We start from the raw sequence: 22,989 nt of genomic DNA, 5'->3' as shown, positions 1-22,989 counted from the left end.
ATCAATGTCCTATTGTAACCTACAACAACCTTCTACACTATCCACAACACCACCAACCTTTGCATCATCTGCAAACTTACTAACCCACCCTTCCACATCTTCATCCAAGTAATTTATAAAAATCACAAAGAGCAGGGGTCCCAGAACAGATCCTTGCGGAACACCACTGGTCACCAACCTCCAGGCAGAATACTCTCCATCTACGACCACCTTCTGTCTTCTATGGGTGAGCCAATTCTGAATCCACACAGCCAAGTTTCTCTGGATCCCATGCCTCCTGACTCTCTGAATGAGCCTTCCACGAGGAACCTTATCAACCACCTTACTAAAATCCATGTACACCCCATCCACTGCTCTACCTTCATCAATGTGCTTTGTCACATCCTCAAAAGTATTCAATCAGGCTCGTGAGGCATGACCTGTCCCTCGCAAAGCCATGCTGACTGTTCCTAATCAGCCTCTGCTTCTCCAAATGCTCATAAATCCTGTCTCTAAGAATCTTCTCCAGTAATTTGCCTACCACTGAAGTAAGACTCACTGGCCTGTAATTCCCAGGGTTATCCCTACTCCCTTTCTTGAACAAAGGAACATTTTCCACCCTCCAGTCATCTGGCACTACTGTGGCCAGTGAGGACACACAGATCATCGCCAAAGATGCAACAATCTCTTCCCTCGCTTCTCATGATAACCTTGGATATATCCCGTCTGGCCCTGGTGACTTATCTATCCTAATGTTTTTCAGACTTTCCAGCACATCCTCCTCCTTCATGTTGACATGCCCTAGTGTATCAGCCTGTTGTACGTCATCCTCACAAATGTCAAGGTCTCTCTCACTGGTGAATACTGAAGCAAAGTATTCATTAAAGACCTCCCCTATCTCTTCCGACTCCAGGCACGTTTCCTCTATTATTCCTGATTTGACCTACCCTCATTCTAGTCATCCTCCTATTCTTCACATACGTGTAGAACACCTTGGGGTTTTCCTTAATCCTACTCGCCAAGGCCTTCTCATGCCACCTTCTAGCTCTCCTAAGTCCATTCTTAAGCTCCCTCCTGGCTACCTTGTAACTCTCCAGAGCCCTGTCTGATCCTTGCTTTCTAAACCTTACTATGTCTCTTGTCAACTATTGTTCCTTCACTCTACCATCCTTACCCTGCCTCAATGGGACAAATCTATTCAGAACCCCATGCAAGTACTCCCTAAACAGCCTCACACTTCCGTTGTGCACTTCCCCAAGAACACCTATTCCCAATTTACGCTCCCAAGTTCCTACCTAATAGCATCATAATTCCCCCTCCCCCAATTAAATACTTTCCCATATCGTCTGCTCCTATCCCTCTTCAAGGCTATGGTAAAGGTCAAGGAGTTATGGTCACTGTCTCCAAAATGCTCTCCCACCAAGAGATCTGATCAGGCTCATTGCCTAGTACCAGATCCAGTATGCCTCTCCTCTAGTTGGCCTGTCCACTTACTGTGTCAGGAATCCTTCCTGGACACTGCTAACAATCTCTGCCCCATCTATCCCCTTCACACTAAGGAGGTGCCAATCAATACTGGAGAAGTTGAAATCGCCCGTGACAACAACCCTGTTATTTTTGCACCTTTCCAAAATCTGCCTCCTGATCTGCTTCTCAGTCTCTCTGCTGCTATTGGGGAGTCTGTAGAATGCTCTCAATAGAGTGACTGCTTCCTTCCTGTTTCTGACTTCCAGCCACACTGACTCAGTAGACGATCCCTCCAGGATATCCTCCCTTTCCACAGCTGTGATACTGTCCCTGATTAGCAAAGCCACTCCCCCACCTCTTTTACCTCCATCCCTGTCCCTTTTGAAACATCTAAACCCCAGAATATCCAGCAGCCATTCCTGCCCTGTGACAGCCAATTCTCTGTAATGGCCACAACATCGTAGTTCCATGTACTTACCCATACTCTAAGTTCATCACCCTTGTTCCTGATACTTCTTGCATTGAAGTAGATACTCTTCAGCCCATCCTAATGACTGCAATCTGCCCTTTCAATTGCCTCTCCTTCCTCTCAGTCTCTCTACACGCTGCATCTACTTGTACATTAAATGCACCAACTTCTAACCTATCACTAGGTTTCCATCCCCCTGCCAAACCCTCCCCAACAGCTCTAGCAAACCTGCCTGCAAGAATATTGGTCCCCCTTCAGTTCAGGTCACCCATTATAGGAAAAACGTGGTTAAACTGGGCCTGAGTTACAGGGAGAGGTTGGGCAGCCTCGTTCTTTATTCCTTAGAATGTAGGAGAATGAGGAGCAACCTTATAGAAGTGATTAAAATTATGAGATGCATAGACAAGGTGGATGGTAACAGTCTTTTCCCCAGGGTAGGGGAGTCCAAAACTAAGGGGCATAGATTTAGGGTGAGTGGGGAAATATTTAAAAGGGACCTGAGGGGCAACCTTTTTCACACAGAAGGTGGTGAGTATATGGAATGAGCTGCCAGAGGAAGTGGTTGAGGCAAGTACAATAGTATCATTTAAGAAGCACTTGGGTAGGTATATGTAGGGGCGGGGCTTGGGGGGATATAGGCTGAACGCAGGAAATTGCGACTAGCTCAGTGTACACCATGGTCGGCATGGACTGGTTGGGCCGAAGGGCCTGTATCCATGCTGTATTGCTCTATGACTCTATCACCCAAGGTCTGACAATGTTGGTTAGAAATATTCCAAGAGATTTCACCACAGGAGTCTCTGATTGTTTCATCCAGTCAATCCTTATGATTATTGCCAATACGTCTTATGCCTTCTAACAAAACCATTCAAAGAAAGCAGAGAAACTACATGTGCCTTTCACTGGCCCCAGGATTTTTCATACAAGTTGCTTGTTGCAATGCAGAGAAATTAATTTCTGGAGAATACAGGATAGTCCAAGAGTATTGGCCAATTTGCATGTTCATCCAACTAAGGATTCTGGTGAATCTGAAAGAAACAGTGCTCGTGCTCTCCTTTCACACAAATGGAAAAGAAATGATTTATTCACTAAGTTTGTACTTCTGCCTCCTTTCGTAGAAAGTTGGTGAGATCTAGAAGGTAAAGGAGAGAGGTTCTGAAGGGGCAGGCTGCGAACAACACTTAAACAAGGAAAAAACCAAGAAGTGCTGTATGATTCAGGGGGTCAAACCGTAGCCAAAGAGGAAGAAACAGATAATATATCAGGCCAACGACCTTTCCTTTCTGATTTGCTGCAATCATGGCATTTTGTTTTTGATTACAGGAGGTATATGGCTAGGGGCCACGGCAATGCCAACTACATGATTCCTGCTGAAAATTACCAGCGTGCAAATTGCAGGGGCTCCGAATATAATTTGAACACACACGATTAGGACGATTAGGAGCAGGGCGTGCCACAAATTAACAGCTGCAGCTTCTCTAAATCAATCCAGCCATCTAGTGCTTTACACCAGTTCAGTTATGCTACTGTTGAAGTACTGTCAGAATTTCTTCTAACACGTGAAGGAAGATTTGCAATCCAAAGTCCCACATCCCAGTTCTGCCATTCAAGCACTAGGATAAACAAAGGTACCATCTGCCTGTCTAGGCAGATGTTAAAAATTCCATAGCATTTATTATAACTATAAAGAGAATTACCATTGTCAGCATTCAATTGTACTTACTCCATTTCATAATCTTCAGGTATTTTTTCATCATCACGGCAACAACAACAGTAAACAATGATGCCAAGGACAATCAGTGCACCTACTGCACCCCCAATAATTCCACCATAAAATCCAATGTTCATTGATGCTAAAAATTAGAAATAAAACACTGTCAATTAAATATACTATAGCCACAGTGAAAGCCTGTCAAAGAAAGATTGTTTGGCTAACTTGAATCCCTTTTTACGGATGTACCAAGGAAGGTTATTTAGAGTACTGCACTTTATAAAGTCTACATGGATTGATGCATCTAGGAAGTAAAATCCCAATGGATACAGGGAAAGTGGCATTGAACTAAAAGAAATGGTTCAGAGGGGAAAGCAGGGAGAAAATGTTGATGGGACATGTGGTGATTGGAGGATGATGTGCATGGGATTCTGCAGGGCTCAGTATATACCACAAAAACCAAGGAACCTGATAATCAACAAGTCAGATAAGTGTAGGCCATGATGATGTAGTTTGAACATGATACCAAATGTGGCACTGTGGTCAACAGGGAGAAGGAAATAAACATTAGATGGTAAGTGTGGAGGATCAGAGGGATCTTGGAGTGTATGTCTATAGATCACTTAAGGTAGCAGGACAAGTAGATAAGGTGGTTAAGGCAGCAATTGGGACATTTGGCTTCATTGATCAAAGTAGAAGACACAAGAGACTGGAGGTCATAGAATTGGAAAGCAGAGATGGGTCCTTTGGTTCACCATATCTGTGCCAACCTTTTTGCCCATCTGCTCATCGCACTTGTCTGCATTGGGACCATGTCCTTCTATGCCTAGCCTATTTAACTGTATAGCCTATTTAACTAGTTAAAACTGTATAAAAATGTGTTGGGTCACAGCTAGAGTACTGTGTACAATATCTGGTCACTGGACTAAAGGAAGGATAAGGTAACATAAACGATGGTGCAGAGGAGCTTTAAGGGTGTTATCAGCATTTGGAAATTTTAGTTATGAAGCAAGTCTGGCTGGGCCAGGATTATTTGGAACAAAGGAGTCTGAGGGAAGATGCAAGTGAGGTGTACAAGTTTGTGAGGCCCAGACAAAGTGAATAGGAAGGACCTATTTTCATCAGCTGAGAAGTCAGTGACTGGTGAACATAGATATAAATTAATTGGTAGAAGGATTAAAGGCGTCTGGAATTTGCTGCCAACAAGGATGATGAAAGTGGAAACCTTCGTGACATTTAAAAAGTGCCTGGTTGAGGACTTGAGCTGTGACAAACAAGACTAAGGAAATAAGAGCTGGGAACTGGGACTAACTAGAATAGTTCCATACTTGGGCTAAATGGATCCCTTCTATCCCTAAATGTCTATGGTTCAATGGTTGGTTCAGCCCAGTAATTTTGTTTAATGCATATAGGTATTAGAAATAAAAATCTTGAAAATAAAAGTGCTATCCTCAACCTTACATTCTAAAATGTTCAAACCAAATGAACAACAAATAGAATTAAATATATTTACTTCAGTCAGATACTTACGTGGCATTACTGCTAAGGTTATGTTGCAGGTTGTTGCTCTGATTTTATTTCTTGAGGTGCAAATGAAGAAGCCAGATGATGTGGCTGAAATATTTTTTAATATTAAACCACCTTTTTCTGAGGAATAAAATAAATAATTTTAAAATATGTAATTCATTAGAGGAGTTAAGTTCCTCTCCCTCAATTAATCACCAGGTTTAGTGTAGCGGTTAGCGTAATGCTATTACAGCGCCAGTGACCCGGGTTCAATTCTGGCCACTGTCTGTAAGGAGTTTGTACTTTGTCCCTGTGGGTCTGCGTGGGTTTCCTCCGGGTGCTCTGGTTTCCTCCCACATTCCAAAGACGTATGGGTTGGGAAGTTGTGGGAATGCTGTGTTGGCGCTGGAAGCGTGGCGACACTTGCGGGCTGCCCCCAGAATACTCTACGCAAAAGATGCATTTCACTGTGTGTTTCGATGTACATGTGACTAATAAAGATATCTTATCTTAATTTGCTGGCCTTAAAATTCTCTTAAAATTAAGCTGTGCTTTAAAATTAAAAGGCAAGTGCACATTCAGAAGATTTTACTTGTTAGAATTATTAACTACAACACAAAATTAAAGCTATCAAATTGTCTTAGTTTATTTTCAGTTATTTAAAATCATGCAATTCATAGCTGGTAGTTTTACAATTGGTTTTAAAACTGCTTATTTTTGGAGATCAACGGAATTTCAATTGCATTAACAACACCAAGTTACCAAGCTTAAATACGTACAGGTTCTAAATCGTGATTTGATTTTGCTGATTCATGGCAGATTTCACATCGAGTAAAATGCAACTAGGTGTGAACAGGAATTTTTTTTAAATTAAAAATTACTGCAGTCTTAGGTTTCATTTGGCCCCAATGTGGAAATTCTATCCCTTCATGTTTAAAAACCCAAGCTGTGGATGTAGAGGCATGTATCTAAGGTACTACTGTTATGAAAGCGAGTTTTAGAAAAGAGCCAAGCCAGTTTTTCTGCCAATTCACAAGGTCTGAAGATTGAAATTTAAATTGGGGAAATGAGGACACCCATCAGTTCAGCGAAGTAAAATGCAGCAAAATTTTATTAGTTGATGTTGCCCATGAATTCATCATAACTCAGAATGATTATTCTCATCACATTGCTATTGAAATAAAATCACAAGTTAGCATCTGCTTAACATGGGAAGCAACATTTTAACATCTGTCAGCAAGTCGGAATGGATCCAAGTTTTGATGAATATTTATAAGTGCTACTAACCCTCAATGGATGTTTGAGGCAACTGCCTTTCCTGATTCTGAGGACTGTAACTCTTCCAAGAGTAAACCGGTGCTGGTGATCCTTCCTTGGAATGACAGGTCAGTTTAACAGTTTGTCCATATTCAGCTTTTCCCTCAATTACACAAACTGGTGGTGATGGAGGTACTGCAAATCAAAGTCAGTAGGAGTCATTTCATTTCCCTTTTCTAAGCCGTTTGGAGATGACAATGTAAATATTTCATGCAGTATCATGGAAATGTGAAATTGCTGTCAATTTTCTGTGGAATAATATGTAACCATTTGCATTTTTATTGTGCTTTTAACATAGTAAAATGTCCCAACATGTTTCATAAGAATGTTACAAAACAAATTTTGACACAAAAACTGTATGATTTAGTAGGATAGGTGTTAAAGAGGAGGGAGGTATTACTTTGAGAGAGAGAGAGAGAGAGAGATAGAGAGGCAGAGCAATACAGGGATTGAGTTCTGTGTCTGTGACACACTCAGCCAAAGCCAGTAACTGCCAATGATAGAGGCAAAAATGGTGATGCACAGTCGATGTTTTGAGCTGGGACCATTCGTCAGGACTCCTGGTGACAAGAGTCCTGATGAAGGGTCTCGGCCCGAAACGTCGACTGTTCATTTCCCTCCATAGATGCTGCCTGACCTGCTGAGTTCCTCCAGCATCTTGTGTGTGTGTTGTTCCAGATTTCCAGCATCTGCAGTCTCTCTTGTGTCTCCGTGGATATTTATGCAGCATTTTCATATTTTACAGTGCTTATAATTCGTATGTGAATGTATTGCCAAGAAGGCAGCATTTTATTGTGCATATTTCAAGTTTTTTTAAATGTCTGTGATTGACTAATGGAAAGAAAACTTATTGGTTTGGAGGGTGGCAGAGAGGCAGAAAACATTGTTTTGTATTTCATTCCACTTTTATAGATAAGGAATTTTGCTCACAGGTACCAGACTAATAAATACAAAACACACAACATTTTAAAGCAAGAAGTATCCAATTACACAGCAAGGCCTTGATTACATCAAGGTAAAATTTAACTTTTAGTATTCTGTGACTGAAAATCTTCCTTGTGCCATTAATGACTTTAAAAAACTGAAAATGTTTGTACTGCATATGGCTTGCAGAAATGATTATGGTGGTATAGTTATGTTACGGACTCAGTGAAAGTCCCTTTAAGATAGAGAGTGTGTGTGTACGTGTGTGTGGGGCGTGCTTACGTCAATGGAAGATAAAGGACGTAATGACGTTGTTGAAGAAGTCAGAAGAAGGAGAGAGAGAGAGAAGGGAGAGAGACACCAGCCTGCTTGTTTTCTCTATCGATGGATGAGAAACAATAACTGTGTTTGCCACTGAAATCCATGTATGGAAGTTGGAAGTAATCCGGTGGAGTTCACTTTGTTGCTGACCTGTAGAAGGAAAGAGGTATTTGTGTGTGGACGACCACGATTCGGATGCTTTTCGGGGTGAGGAAGTCACTACCGAGTAAACACTGAAGTGTCGTTTGGGTTCCATCGTGGAACATTTAGATTTCGTATTTACTCTCTCTATGTTTCTCTACGTCTACGTCTTATCTTCAGACAACAGTGGTTGTTGAAGAAGCCCTTGCTCATGTTTCACCTTATGGCTTGCAGAACTGAACTTTAAGAACCATTCCGGAACTGGGAGTTTTGGACTTTGCCACACCCACACACACACACGAAGAGTTGAGTTTTGGGGTTAATGTTCGAGGTTTAACATTTTTGAATTCTAACATACTAACATTTTTACTTTTATTTTACGTAGTATCATAAGTAGTAATTAATAAAATAGTTTTTAACACTAAATCATGCTCAGTGTGTTTCTTTTGTTGCTGGTTCGTGACAGTTAAGTCACTGAACCATCAGTCAGAGTGCTGGATCATTAATGTTGGACAATTTTGAATCCCACCATTCAGGTAGGAGTTGACGTGAGACGGACCAGGTTATGGGGAAGTAAATGGGAGGAAATACAACTTGGCATAGTCCTAATGGGCTGAATAGCCTACTATGTCATGATAAATATGAGATATAGCACCTGCAGAATTTAACATTCAAGTAATTAACCTTTCCTTTTAAAAAGGTGTATTTAGTGAAACATTTGCAGTGAAAATCCACCTTGTTGCCCAATGTCTTCTAGGAAAGGAAATTGGTGATCCCTTCCTGGAACAGCCCACAGGAGAGTCTGGATGCACCAATGCCAATGACTCTTAATTACTTCCCCAGTTCGCCAGCAATTAGGGCTAACACACACACCAGCAACAAGTAAAATAGTTAGAAATACCATTGTGCAATAGGCTGCCTGGAAATACAGGCCAGACCGTACACATTCCATACCTGAATGGAGAGCTGACAGGAGAAGAGACTGGTACAAGGTCCAGTATCATCTCATGGTAATGCAACTGTTGCAAGCATCATACATCTCTAGGTCAGAGGTTTCAGAAAGTTGCCAAAACAGAGGACAATCACAATGACAATTAGTTCGGAAACATGACTCACCAAGAATCCACAGAATGTGACAAAATAGGCATTATTAAAAGGGAAGAACAAACTACGTGACAATGCAATACAACAATCTCAGACCACATTTCAATACTGAATCAGAATCAGGTTTATTATTACTGCTGGCAAAGTTTGAAGATTCTGCTGATAAAAGGTTGCCCAAGTGTGTGGTGTTGCCACTGTCTAGGTTGCAATTAAGTAAGATGGAACAGGCAGAGTCAACTGGAGACATCTCCAATCTTTGCTGTTTAGCTACACACAAGGTCACAAAGCAGAATTTCTAAAATATAAAAATTCTCCAGCAATAATGATTCTCATTCTGAATTTAAAGATCCTACAAAGCAAAACACACTGAGCGATGTTACCTTCAGGAAGTACGTCAAGGACATCAAAGACAAATGGCAAGCTCTGTTTCAGAATATAACCTTGATACGTCATTTAAAAGAAACATTCAGAGTGTAGAACATTTCACATGAAAGCTAATAACGTTGCGTTACTACAAAGCAAACTGAACTCTGAATAGAAATCTTCAATATCCTTACCCAATACCATCACTTCTACTGATTCTTTCCGGTTGCCTTCCAAGTCGAAAGGTGTTTTAACTTCAACCACATAGGTGCCACTGTCCGTCATTTGGACCCTCTTGATAACGATTGAACAATCATCCTTCTCAACATCTCCTGTAAAATTTGCTCTGTCCAAGTACTGATCTCCAGGTCTGTACATTCCACCAGAGAAGTATTGGACTACATCAATCTTAAAGAAAAGCACGGTGCAACTTAGAATTGGCAAAGTTCTGCTTATAATTCCAACAGTGGCAAATGCATACTACTTATTTCAGACTTTAAGGATTGCTTTCCTTATCAATATCTTTTTAGTTCTCTCCCTTGTGCAACTGTGCAATCCTGAAGATTACAAATTATTCTATCACAGTAATGTGTCTGGATTTAAGTATGTCTCATCCTGTACTATCACAGTTAAGTGCAGGTCACAGTTTCAGGATGAAATGTATAGGCTGGATCACGCTTACCAGGGTCGGCACTTCACAAACTGCCTGCTACCTCCTGATTAAAGGTCAGTTGGTCGCTAACTATTTTGTGCCTGCACATTGAAATGCAGAAGACACTGGTGTACCAGACCACCTACTCCACTGCTGGACTCAGTCCAGGAAGAAGCACAAATGTCCCGAGCTTAGGGACGGATGCCCTTCAAATCCAGTCCTCTGACCCACAGCCAGGAGAGTCTGGCAGAGGAAGAAAGCCAATCAATTGCTTTATTTTTTTATTTTAATGTACCATTATGTTTTAATTAATTAATATTACTTGCAATTTTAAGTAATATTTCATTTTCAAAATTATTTTTGAATTGAATACATCTATTTGAACTGCTTTTTAAATGTTACTGAATATCAGACACTTAAAAACAGTTTAAAAGGCTTTTTGACAATAGCAACTCATCAAAAGGCCATCAGCATCTTTTGGAAGTGGAGCCCAAGGTTTATTCGCCGCTCAAGAACTGCCCTACCTCTTGAGATGCCTGTGTCAGTCTGGCCTAAAGGTTTATTGGTACCCCAGAGTTGCAAATGGTAAGAGCAGCCACAGGAAAATGGTGGGGAGGTGAGTGCACACAATGGCCAGAGAGAGCACAATCCAGCTCATGTTTGTTTACAGTTTTGAGATACAAAATACTAAGCCTTTGGAACATAACAGACTGTACTTATATAAAATAAATTCAACTTGGAAAATCCATAATGACTACAAGCAATTGATGTGAGGATTGATTAAAGTTGGCGGTAATTGAATAGTTTATGCTTAAAAGCATTGAATCCTTATGAATACAAATAAAAACAAAATAAATTGTGAAATGGTTGCAGCCTTACATTAGTTATGTGCTATGCCTGACTGAGGTCATTGGAAAGAGAATCATAGCAGCATAAAAAGTGCTGCCCATTTTCTTTTCTGCCTAAAATTACATTCACCACTAAATACAATAGGCCTCAACTCCTTGTGGTAATATTGCTACTGACATATCTTCTGCATTGAAATAGGTCAAATACTTCAAGCCATGTTTACAGCATTCTATCAGGGCATAACCAGGAAGAAACTATTGAACTGTTTACTGCAGCCTTTAATTTCTTTCAATATTTTAGGATTACCATCCAAAAAAGACATAAATAAATATATATTGAAGAAAATCAGAAAAACATGCTGATGCTGGAAATCTGAAATAAAAATAGAAAATGCTGGAAGCATTCAGCAGATCAGGCAACATCTGTTGAATGAGAAACAGAGTTAACAATTCAAGTTCAAGATCCTTCTGACAAAGGTTCTTTGATCTGAAACATTATATGTTTCTTGTACCACAGATGTTGCCTGACCCACTGTGTGTTTCCAATATCTTCTGTTTAAATTATGTATTGAAAATTGTTGAATTTCCAAAGATCCAAACTAAGAAAAATTAAGGGCTAGAAAATGGATTATATGATACCAGTTCTTATGGTGCTTTGGGTCCAGGTTTGATTACAATTCACTACTTATTAAACAGAATTATGTAGTTCAGCATGATTGCCAGTAGGCAGAATTAAGGTTGGTGACATTCACTTCTCATGCCACCTCAATATGATGTCTACCATGCTAAACTGGCTTTGTACCCAATTATAGGACAGCTTCTATCCTGCTGTTATAAGACTTTTGAACAGTTCCTTAGTACGATAAGATGGACTCTTGACCTCACAATCTACCTTGTTATGACCTGGCACCTTATTGTCTACCTGCGCTGCACTTTCTCTGTAGCTGTTACACTTTATTCTGTATTCTGTTATAGTTTTACCTTGTACTACCTCAATGCACTGTGTAATGAATTGATCTGTATGAACGGTATGCAAGACAAGTTTTTCACTGTCCTTGGTACATGTGGCAATAATAAACCAAAACCAACTCCTGTATGAACAAGCCCCAGAAAACTAGGTCTAAACGGCTGCAAGAAACAACCCCCCCCCCAACAGTCCAGCCAACTCAATCCAACCTGCAGCTTCTCTGGGGTTCAAGGTGATGGAGTTCACCCTCTACTGAACTGGGCTGAAGAATTGTACCAAAAGCATTGTTGAGAATTCTGACAAGGCCAAAGCAGAGGTTCCCTTTCACTTCAAAAGCATATGGGAGCTTTAGTTGTGGAGCTGCTGTAAGAACATCAAGAGAGGGTCCAAGGGCAAGGTCTCCTTGCCAGAGGAGGCCAAAGGAAAAGGGTTCCTAATGGAGAAGCAACCCATCCAGAGGCAGTGGTCATTATGATCTGCCACCTGCTGTGGACAAAGCCACAGTCTCAAATTGCGCTGCCTGTGGCAATGAGGATCCCAGTGCCCCTGAGCTTCCAAATCATTTTAGGCAGTGGCAGCAACCTACAACTGCAGAGAAGCCTTTTCCTCAAGAAGAGGGGAATTCATCTTGTTAAGTAGATAGCAGCACCCAGCACAGGCTCATGATTTGCCCAGATAATGGGCTTTCTGATGGTTCAGGAAGTGACAGACAGCACACGTCCCCATATGTGCTTGACACAGGAACCCCTACATATTCATGAACACAAAGGGCTATCACTTTCTGAGTGCATAACTTAGACAATCATAAGTTTAAGGTCAAGGCCATGTACTTGGGGATAGCCAATGTGCCAACATTTCAGCCACCATGCTGGACCCATGAATGAGTTTTGTGATACAGGGGTTATCATTCTGCCCCCTGTACATGCCGACGTGTCCAAGAGGCATGGAGCTACAAGGAACAGAGTGTGAACCAAGGATTGTCAGCAGGGCCAGAGCATGGTGATGGGAGGAAGTCAGAGTACAGTACCAAGGGCAGAGCAATACAGTACAACTTATATTGTCCATCCTGACCACTATTGTGGTTATACCTTGTGCCTTCCTGGATTTAGTCTGAAAAATGCACCAATTATAACCTAGGGTGATGGGCATTTGAATTAGGGTTCAAGCTGAAGATTAGTATTTAGGATAATGTTTCAGATTGGTTAATTCAAAGAAAAATTTGGAAGTCACAAGAGGCTGCAGATGCTGTAATCTGGAGCAACAAACAGTCTGCTGGAGGAACTCAGTGTGTCGAGCAGCATCTGTGGAGGGAAAGGAATTGACGTGTTTCATGCTGAGACCCTGCATCAGGACTGAGAGTGGAGAGGGAAGGTAGCTGGTATAAAAAGGAGAGGGGGAGACGGGGGCCAATAGACGATAGGTGGACCGAGGAAGGATTATAGGCAGATAGAAACAGGTGGGCGAGGGAAGGGGAATGAGTGGGGCACAGAGGCTACAAGTGCAGGAATCCGATAAATAAGGAAAGTGATAATGAGAACCATTGCAGAGAGAGAGATGGGCAGATGGAGCAAGATGGGGGAGGGGAACCAATGGGTAAAGTGTGTGGGTAGTAGGTGGATGGAACCAGGAGGGGGAGGGGGCAAAAAAGGGTGATGGAGTATTCAGCTGCACTCAATTACATTGGTTCATGGACAACATTGTTGCAATTAATTTTCAGTGCAGAAAATTGGATGATAAGTTCAACGGCAGAGATGAGGTTTAAGGGAGTGAGCCCACCTGGGCAGCTGCCTGCTGTATTTTCACAGAGTCAATAGAAGCTACTCACAAGTGGGTTTTTGAGCAGACTCCAAGAGCTGCTGCAGCTAGGCACACTGCCCATTTCTACCTGAATTTTGCACCAACATTTCTGCCTGATGTTTTGTAAGGTAACCCTCTTCGAACATAAAAATAATAGTCTTCTAAATGGTGAATAACCTACAAGCAGTTGAGTTCCAGAGAGACTTAGGGCTCTATAAAAATTGATTATTAAAAGGCATGGATAGGTACAGGAAATCATTAAAATTATAGAATGCTGATCTTTGTATATGGAGGATGGGAGGTCGAGGGCTACAAGTTAAGCAACATCTACACCAAACCCTGATTAGACCTCCCCTGGAGTACAGTGAATAGCACTGGGCACTACAGCTTAGGTGGGGTATGTATTGTCTTCACTCTGGGTGTCGGGATGACTTATCAGTACAAGACCTGGACTTTCTGTTAAACTACAAGGCAGGGTTACATAAGATAGTGCTTGATTCCCTGGAATTTATAAGGTTATGGATGACTGAGTTGAAAATCAATGGGGAGCTGATAAGCATATTAGAGAGGATAGTTTATAGGGTTACAGTAAAATAAGAGGGAGAGCAGGACTGATGGAACTGCTCTGTTGGGAGCTGGTGTGGACTGAATGAGCGGAATGCCCTTCGATGTTGTGATAATTATGTTAAGATTTTAAGGTATGAAGAGGAATGGATAAAAAGAACCTATTCCACAGGTCAGGGTGAGGGATTGTGGCCACAATCTGTAAAAAATAGAACCAGGTCTTTCAAGGGTAGTCAGGAAGCACCTCTACATGTAGAAAGTAGCAGTGGCTTAAAACCTTCCACAAACAGCACACGATGCCAGGAATTTATTAATTTCAGGTCTGTGATTGATGGATTTTTATTAACCAAAGGTATTTAAGAAATAAGACACAGGCTGAGTATATAAGTTAGGCTATAGACCAGCCAGAATCTCACCGAGTGACGGAACAGGCTTGTGCATTTAAATGGCTGGTAGCTAATTCCTGCAAATGTTCCCATTACTTACAATTTTTTGTGAGCAATTCATTTCAAAAATGACTTCCTCTAAAAATGTGCTTACCAATTCTTCCTGTGGTTTATCTTCAAGTCGAATCCATTCAATGTTAAAATTATTTCTATTTGTTGTCGTGCTTGTATATTGACATTCTAAACGTAAATCATCACCTCGACCGACTTCTATTTGAGACTGTGTAAGACGAACTGTCATTGCATTCAAGGTTGCTAGTGCTGTAGATTAAAAAAAAAGAATAAAAATTTTAGCCAACTTTATTAGGCCAAACTGAATCATAAACTACTATCTGCCATTCTCTCAAATCATCTCCAGTTCACATCAAGCACCCACAGCACAATCCTGATTAAAAATGTCTTCCACCAATTAATGCTGAATTCCATGTAGCAAGAAGAATGAGAACAACTCTGTGAGAAATATGACCCTTTTAAAAGACAATTGCATCTGAAATGGGAGACTTTCTCCAGCCAAGTGAAAATAAAGGAGGTTCAGTGGAGCTTGAGAGTTGAAGGACATGGTGTGATTTTGTCATTGCACCAATAGTTTGTGAAGTAAAAGTGGCCTCAATATAATGGGGTGTGTAAAATGAAAGAGCAAGAGCCTTAAAAGGATTTAAGGCAATCATTAATCCAGTGCTTAGGTTTGTGCACTGGCAGCCATTCAGATTAGCTGGTAATTAGGATGAATTTACTGTTTAAAACTAGGTTGTTAAACTGAACAAGTGTTGAAGTATATTTATTGCACGCTGCTTTACTCTAACACAAGTTTAGTCCACAGAACACAGACAGGCAAAGGTGATTGTGCCCATGAGCTCAACTAGGCATTATGGGAATACGTTTTGTTTTTAAAGTGAACATGAAAACAGTATGCAAACAATATTTGGCACACTTAATGTGACAGTTGAATAAAATTGCATTGAAATACCTCCTGTATTTCTTTATTCACTAAGAAGAAAAACTGCCTAACATTCTCTGCTTTCTTTTTAAACTCAGACTGTCAAGCAAACAAGTGCATAGTTCATTGAAAGCGCCATCACAGGTAGACAAAGTGGTGAAAAAGGCATTTAGCACACTGGCCTTCATCAGTCAGGGCACTGAGTATAGGAGTTGGGACATTATGTTGCAGTTGTATAAGATGATGAGGCCACACTTGGCGTACTGTGTACAGTTTTGGTCACCCTGTTAGGAAATACGTGTTTAAATTGGAAAGAGTGCAGAAAAGATTTACAAGGAGGTTGCCAGGACTAGAGGGCCTGAGTTATAGTGAAAGGTTGGCCAGGCTAGGTCTTTATTCCTTGGAGTGTAGGAGAATGAAAGGTAACCTTATAGAAATGTTTAAAATTATGAGAGGAATAGATAAGGTGGATTTAGGGTGAAAGGGGAAAGATTTAAAAGGGACCTGAGGGGCAACCTTTTCACGCAGAGGGTGGTGAGTATATGGAATGACCTGCCAGAGGAAGTGGTTGAGACAGGTACAATAGTATCATTTAAACACGTGGACAGGTACATGGAGGGGCGGGGCATAGAGGGATATGGGTTGAACGCAGGAAATTGGGACTAGCTGGGTGGGTACCATGGTCGGCATGGACTTGTTAAGCTGAAGGGCCTGTATGGACTTGTTAAGCTGAAGGGCCTGTATCCGTGCTGTATTGCTCTATGCCTCAAACAATAAAATCCTTATTTTTTTTGCATTGCAATTCCCATCTCTCCTCTCGAAGGTATCACTTCCTACTGTGCTGGGCAATAATTTCAAGGGCAATGGTACCTAATCCAAATGTCAATGGTGACTTTGTTTGAAACTTTCCTCATTCTGCATCAATGTAGGGGTTATAAAAGATGATCAGAATTAGAAACCTGGTTGATTCCACCTTCACTGACCCATGGACAGCAAATCTCACAGACATCAAGTCCAAACATTTCAAATGAATTGCTACTTCTCGATTAGGATAAATTTCTGTGACTCAAGGAAAATCTTGAAATGCATAAGGAAGTGGCTAACATGCAGAGAGCAGCAAGTTCTATGTCGCTGTGAATGGTTTATATTCTAAGGAAAACTCTCTTATCCTGGGAAGGAGTTACCTCATAAAAAGCTGGCAAAGAAGGCAAATGGCATGGAAAGAGGAAATTCAGAAAATTCCAAGTAAGACAAAGGGTTAAAACTGACTGATTTCAGGAAATTTTTCAGACAAAATACGATCATTTATTAAAATTGACTTCATAAAGAAGGAAAACACTGGAATCATTTAACAAACTTGACTGCTTCTGACAGTTAATTTGATGCAAAAGTTTATTTTGATACCTGAAGATGTTTTGATATAAACAGAGTTTTTTGCTGCCATAAACTATTTGAACATCCTCTCACTGTTAGTAGGGTATGAAAAAAAATCAAGGATAAAATGGTTTCAAGTCTTATTTAATTTAAAGTATTGCACGTGCTCATAATTAAAATTTTATTTTAGTAACCTCCAATATAAGTTGCAGCTAACTGACCCTTTTGTAGGAAGTTGTCTGGTTTGTATGCAGTACCTTGGAAAGCAGCTCATGGTGGAGAACCCTTTACCATGCAATAAACGTTTTTTTCTATATTGGTCAACCTTCACAAAGAAATGTGAGCAGTGATATTAAATAGTCAAGCAAGAGATGTTTTATGAGAAACCTCAACCTCGGGTTGTCAATGCTCCCAGCACATTCTCAGTAATGCAAGAAGACGCATTTCACTGTGTGTTTCAATGTACATGTGACTAATAAATAAATCTTAGAATTCATGACCTTCATTCCTGAAGAACACATTTCCATGCCCTTTCTCCCCCAAATTATTTCACTGTAAAATGTTTTTAATACCAATACAATGATTTTTTCTTAATTAGCATTTATATGCTTAATGAATGACTTTCCCATTTCTGTATATAATAGTCAGCATTTGGGGTGATTCCTTTCAAGATATCAGCTTTTATTGCTTTGTTTCTGTGACATTAATTCACCTTTCAGCCACCAAAACCTTCTTAAATATTCCCCCAAATGATTCACTCAGCATGGATGGTAATGGTTTGGCTAACTGCAGTGATGGCAATGGTGTGGCTAACAGCACTCATGGGAGAAACTATTTTGTTTTATTCTTGCTGAATGCTTTTATCGGTTTAATAAAAGGGTTCAGTTCACTAATTCACAAATTGATTGAGGTAAAAGGGGAATCAAAGTACATGAAGCTGGGTTGAAGACGCTTAAACTTTCTTTATTTTTAAACTATTTCTTCCTTCATGACCTGGTAATTGGAAAAATTAGGATTGTTTTCCTTTGAACAAAAGACTAAGAGAGAGATTTGGAAGTGGTGTTCAAAACCATCAATATTTTCATAGAGTAAATAATGAGTGTTTCTAATGGCTTAAAAAAAAACAAGATTTTCAGATAGTGAGTTGTGATGGAGGAAAACAGTTGCCAACAGACCGATGCAAGCAGAATCAATTAATAACTTTCAAAAGGGAAATGGAGAAATATTTGGAAGAAAGGTGTTTTAAACATGGCTTTGGAGAATGAGCAAGGGACAAAAACAGGACAGTTCTTACAAAAGAGTGAACAAGTGCACAATCAACTGAATTATTTTTCTTGGAGTAAATAAGTTTGAGGGAGATTTGATGGAGGAGGACAGGATCATGGCTGATTAAGATAGGGTAAAAAGTTTTTATTCAAAGAATTTTAAAGACCAATCATTTATCTCATGTGATAGCTAGAATATGAGCCAATGTGGCCAAATGTCGTCCTCCTGTGCCATAACAATTCTATGAATAACTTTTCACTGCACTGTATCATTTTTAATTATTGTATTTTTTTTGGTTTGCAAATTAGATTTTACACAGATGTTGACAAAATAATGATACAAGAAGCTGCATTTTAATGGCCTGGTTCCTCAATTTCTTGTTGTAGAATTATAGTAATCAGGCTTGTTTGTATCTTACAAAATGCTATTACACAATCTTTCCACTGGTTTTAGTCACACCCAGTTTCTGGCAATCGTAGACTTCTCTGACTAACCACTGTATTGTCCAACTCAGAAGCAACAAGAAGAAAATGGGAAAGAACTGAAGGAATATTGCTGTTTCACAATGCTATCTTTGGCATGGAACATTAATCAAAGACCCATCCACCCATGCGAGAGAAAGGGAACAACCCTTTAATTTTTTTTAAGAAAGAGAGAAAAGTTCTTCTAACATTCCACCAACATATATCCATCCATCGACACAAAGCAAACCAATTGACCAATCTTTTATCCCATTGCAGTTTGCAGGATCTTGGTGTGAGGAAACAGCCACATGTTCCTCTGATACAATAATGATATAGTACCTCATTAATAGTACCTCTTTGACCAAATAATCTTATAGTATATATATATATAGTTTTATTTATTTATTTATTTAAATAATTATATATATATATATAAAAATAGTACCTCTTTGGTACTATTTAAATGCAAAGGTGCCATTTAAATGCAAGTTTTGTTTTTACTTTATTTGCAAGTTCCATGTTCTTGTTTCTTCCCTATCTCAATTCTCCGCTAACAAGACAGATTTTTAAAAAATACATTTACTGAGTTTACTAAAAATTACTTGCTTAATTGTTGGCTAATTAAGGAAATAGTTTTTTAAAAAAAATTAATAGAATCTTGTTTCTTCTAATAATAGTCGTGGTCAAGAATTAAGCTTCTCCAAAAATCCAAGAGTGTTACAGTACTTAGTGGAGTATTGAGACAAGAATGGTAATAAATATGAAGAATTTATCCAGATAGTCTTTTCAAAGAAAATGGGGCAGATCGCATTTGACTTGGACCTCCTCAACATCCATTTAATCAGAATTGAAGCTATTGAAATTGGGAACTACCGCTGCACTTAAACTCTGCGGAGCCCCCAATCCAAGCAAATTCGAGGCAATGATCCCGTGTCCATCACAGGAGGCGGACTGATTATTGAGGAGAACTCACTGATGGGAGAGCCTTTTGAACTGCTAATATCTCTGATGACTAGAGGCATTTAGCAGTTCAAAATAATTTAAATACATTTTCAAAAATTTTAAAAACAATTTTAAGTGCTAGGTGTTAGTTTAAAACATAAGGGGAATTTAAAAAAACATTTGCCTACAATGCAGATTGCAGATACTGGGGTCTGGTGCGACAATCTGCTGGAGGAACTGATGCAGCGTTTCGACTCAAAACGTCGGCAATTCCTTCCCTCCCCCCAGACGCTGCTCGACCCGCTGAGTTCATCCAGCAGATTGTTTGTTGCGCCATTTACCTACACTCGCCTCTTCAAACAAGCTGGTAAAGATCGGTGCAAATGAATGGGGTGGCTTGGGATGTTTGTGCCCTGCCCGTGGAGTTGATGCTGAGCGGGAGAACAAGTGCGGCGCCATCCGACTGCCCACTCGTCTCTGACCTCGCGTTACCGTACACGGGCACGGAAGTGAGCCCAGCCGCACAGGGTCCCTCCCTGCGGACCTGTCAGCGGAAGGTGAGTATGGGCAGGGCCAGTGCTTTATGGGTACAACAAGACACACAATTTACACGAGAAAAATTATTAAGGTTTCAAATTGAATACAAGAAGAGTTAATTAAATGCAAGAATTTCCGAAGACAATGACCTTTCAACGCCCGGGGAACAGTCGGATGTTTTGTAAACACCCTCCGTGTAAAAGGCACAGACTATTAAGAAGTAGAAACAAAAACAGAAACAGAACTAAGTTTCTTAGCCGCACAAGCCTGTTCTGTTACAATGAGTTAAGGGTTGAGCCAACTCCATATACCCGCTTTGTGTTAACCAAAATCGACCTCCAAGCATTCCAATCTAGGAAACACTTTGACAAGCAGAGATTGATCGAAGTTCACATGAAATATCTAGCTGAATGTTTTTAAGATCATGTTCCTTAATTGTAGACTTCCCAACCTTCAAACTGCTCCCAATTACCTATAATAGCTTCAATTCTGATTAAATCACCTATAAATTTCTAAATTTCAATTAACTTAAGAAGTCTAATTTATATAGTCTAACTTACGAGAATGGCCTGGTATGGAAAGGTCCAACAATGAGAAGCAAGATCGAATGGTGAGAAATCAAATGAAATATCGTACTGGGCCTTGCCACATTGAGTGCTCACTATAACCTGACGCCCTTCTCCAAGAGCACTTCAATTGGATTTCGGTGGCACTGGGAGCAAGAATTCCAACGAAAGTTAATCTTAAAATATAACATTAAAAAGAAAAACTTCCTTATCATAGTTTATTGTTACAGCATCCACTATAGTATTATTTTTCCTGATCACGAATATGGCAACTCAGATCGTAGATCTTTCATGATGCGCGTTTTCCTGATTCTTGGTAAATGTGAGTCTTAGGTGAACATCCCCCCCCCCTCTCTCTCTCTCTCTCACACACACACCAAGTGTGCTTCATGAAAGAAACACACAATGGCAGCTTGCCGAAAGAGGAAGTGGGGTAGTCGAGCAGTTTTACCATTGAAACGAAGAGAGGCCAACTATTGCATGGAAGTAAACTAAAGAATCACATAAACTGCGTGATGCGAAGGAGGCAAACTGGCGTCCAACAAAGTAAAAAAACAAGTGGGGGAGCCTTGATAAATGTGCCGCCGTTGCGAAGGAATGCGTCTCAAGCTATCAAAGAGTCGGCTCCCAGGTACAGGCAGAACTGCGAGTAAGGTGTGTCCACCAGCGATGATCCCAGTTCCATTAGTCACAACTTACCAGAAACCAACGACAGGACAACGGCGACAATCATTCTTCTATTGACTGGTTGGGATCAAATGAGATTTATTGAAAAGCGACCTTTCCAAAGGCGAACGTAAACCTGCGCCGTTTGTTAGATCACCTTGCGCCTGTGCTGGGCTCCGCTCCGACTTGTTTTCCCCGGAAGACCGAGTACGTGTGAATCATTGGAGCACCTCAACCCTCCCTTACTGTGATTGGGCTCAATGGCGAAAGGAAAATGCTCCTTAGTATGTTGCTTTCTGTCTGGTTCTAACTGTAACCACAGTTCTAGCCACAAACCCCATCTGTCAAGAATAGGAAATAAGCTGAAATGTTTTGGTTTATGGCTGGCGTGAGCTCTAGGACTTTATATGAAGTTATAAGTAAACGAATAAAGCAGGAAAGAATATTTTCATTTGGTTAGATGAACGAGAGTGATCTGTGCCTACCTGTAAAGTCGCAAGCCCATATTTTGCTCTGGGGAGCGGGGGCAACCATTTATTAAATGCTTTGGTTCTTTTTTTTAGCTACCTGCATTTCTAACTTCTGCAAACTCTGTGGTAAGGTCTTTGACTTGAAAGGTTAAAAATATTTTTTCTCCATAGTCCCTACTGGGTATTTTCGGCATTTTCTATTATTTTTGATTTCCAGCATAGTTAATATTTTGCTTCTGAAAGAGGGTTTAGTTTCACTCCCACTCTTCCATTCCAGGACTTTTCACACTCATGTTCTGCTCTTCTCTCCCCAAGAGAAACCTATTTCCTTTTACCTCGTGCATCCGCATTGCTCTCTCTTCACAGTTCTAACCTCTTCTGATGAAAGATCGTGGACTGAAATGTTGCCCCTATTTCCCACTTCCCCGAAATGCCTCTTGACATTGCTGAATATTTCCAGCATTTTCTGATTGCCGTTTTATGAGCTCTGTCTGAGCATGGGACTAATCATGTTAAACTTGGCCTGCGTTTTCCTGCAAAATGTAGAAACATCAAACTTCTTATTAATGATGTTTCTTCAACTGTGCTTTAATGTTGACTCTTCAGGGCCAACTTACTGCAGTGTCCCAGAATTTACTCTCTATGTTTAATTTTTTAAGAGTTTTTAAAGTCTGAATGTCAGAGACATTTAACTGAGAGGATTGCTTCAACCTAGGGACTTGGCTGAAGTAGTGAAAAGTATTTCTGTGGAACATACACTCAAAAGCTCTTCTCCTGCGTGGAGCCTCATGAATCAGGCTGCAGCTGCTTCCCTAGTTCTGAAGTAAGTTTATCAACCTGAAATTTTAACTCTGCTTTGCTCATTACAGAAAGTGCCTTAAACTGCTGGATATTTCAAGCATGCCCTGTGTTTCTTTTTCAGATTTCTGGCAACTGCAGCCTTTTACTTTTCTATTGGTGTTGGCTCTGTTCAGGAAGTTCTTGCTGGGGGATCGATGCAAAGGTGAAATGGGTGACAGTAAGAAAGTGCAGGCAGCTCACCATTTCCATGAAATTCAGATTGAACCATTGCCAGTATGCACTACCGTCAAATCTTGGAAAATAAGTTTTAACAGAGACACGAGCTTCCACAGATGCTGGAAGATGGAGCAACACACACAAATTGCTGGAGGAACTCAGTAGGTCAGGCAG

The 22,989-nt window shown here is 40.4% G+C and overlaps 1 protein-coding gene across 1 annotated transcript in view; it reads right to left on the bottom strand.

Annotated features, from left to right (window-relative positions):
* LOC127569409 (cell surface A33 antigen-like) overlaps window positions 1-21,541 on the bottom strand; it is a 28,181-nt gene extending 6,640 nt beyond the window's left edge. Inside the window, exons 1-6 of the mRNA XM_052014022.1 lie at window positions 21,362-21,541; window positions 14,671-14,837; window positions 9,497-9,710; window positions 6,420-6,584; window positions 5,157-5,273; window positions 3,639-3,768 (exon numbers count right to left, since the gene is read on the bottom strand). Coding sequence (XP_051869982.1) covers window positions 3,639-3,768; window positions 5,157-5,273; window positions 6,420-6,584; window positions 9,497-9,710; window positions 14,671-14,837; window positions 21,362-21,395 — 827 coding nt within the window. The 5' untranslated portion in view covers window positions 21,396-21,541. The remainder of the gene's footprint in view (window positions 1-3,638; window positions 3,769-5,156; window positions 5,274-6,419; window positions 6,585-9,496; window positions 9,711-14,670; window positions 14,838-21,361) is intronic.
* Between the last annotated feature and the right edge of the window lie 1,448 nt (window positions 21,542-22,989).

This window comes from Pristis pectinata, chromosome 4, assembly GCF_009764475.1.
Source record: "Pristis pectinata isolate sPriPec2 chromosome 4, sPriPec2.1.pri, whole genome shotgun sequence".
In the NCBI taxonomy this organism is placed as follows: Eukaryota; Metazoa; Chordata; class Chondrichthyes; order Rhinopristiformes; family Pristidae; genus Pristis; species Pristis pectinata.
Note: the sequence above shows the minus strand (reverse complement) of the source record. Positions and strands in the feature narration are given on the sequence as shown.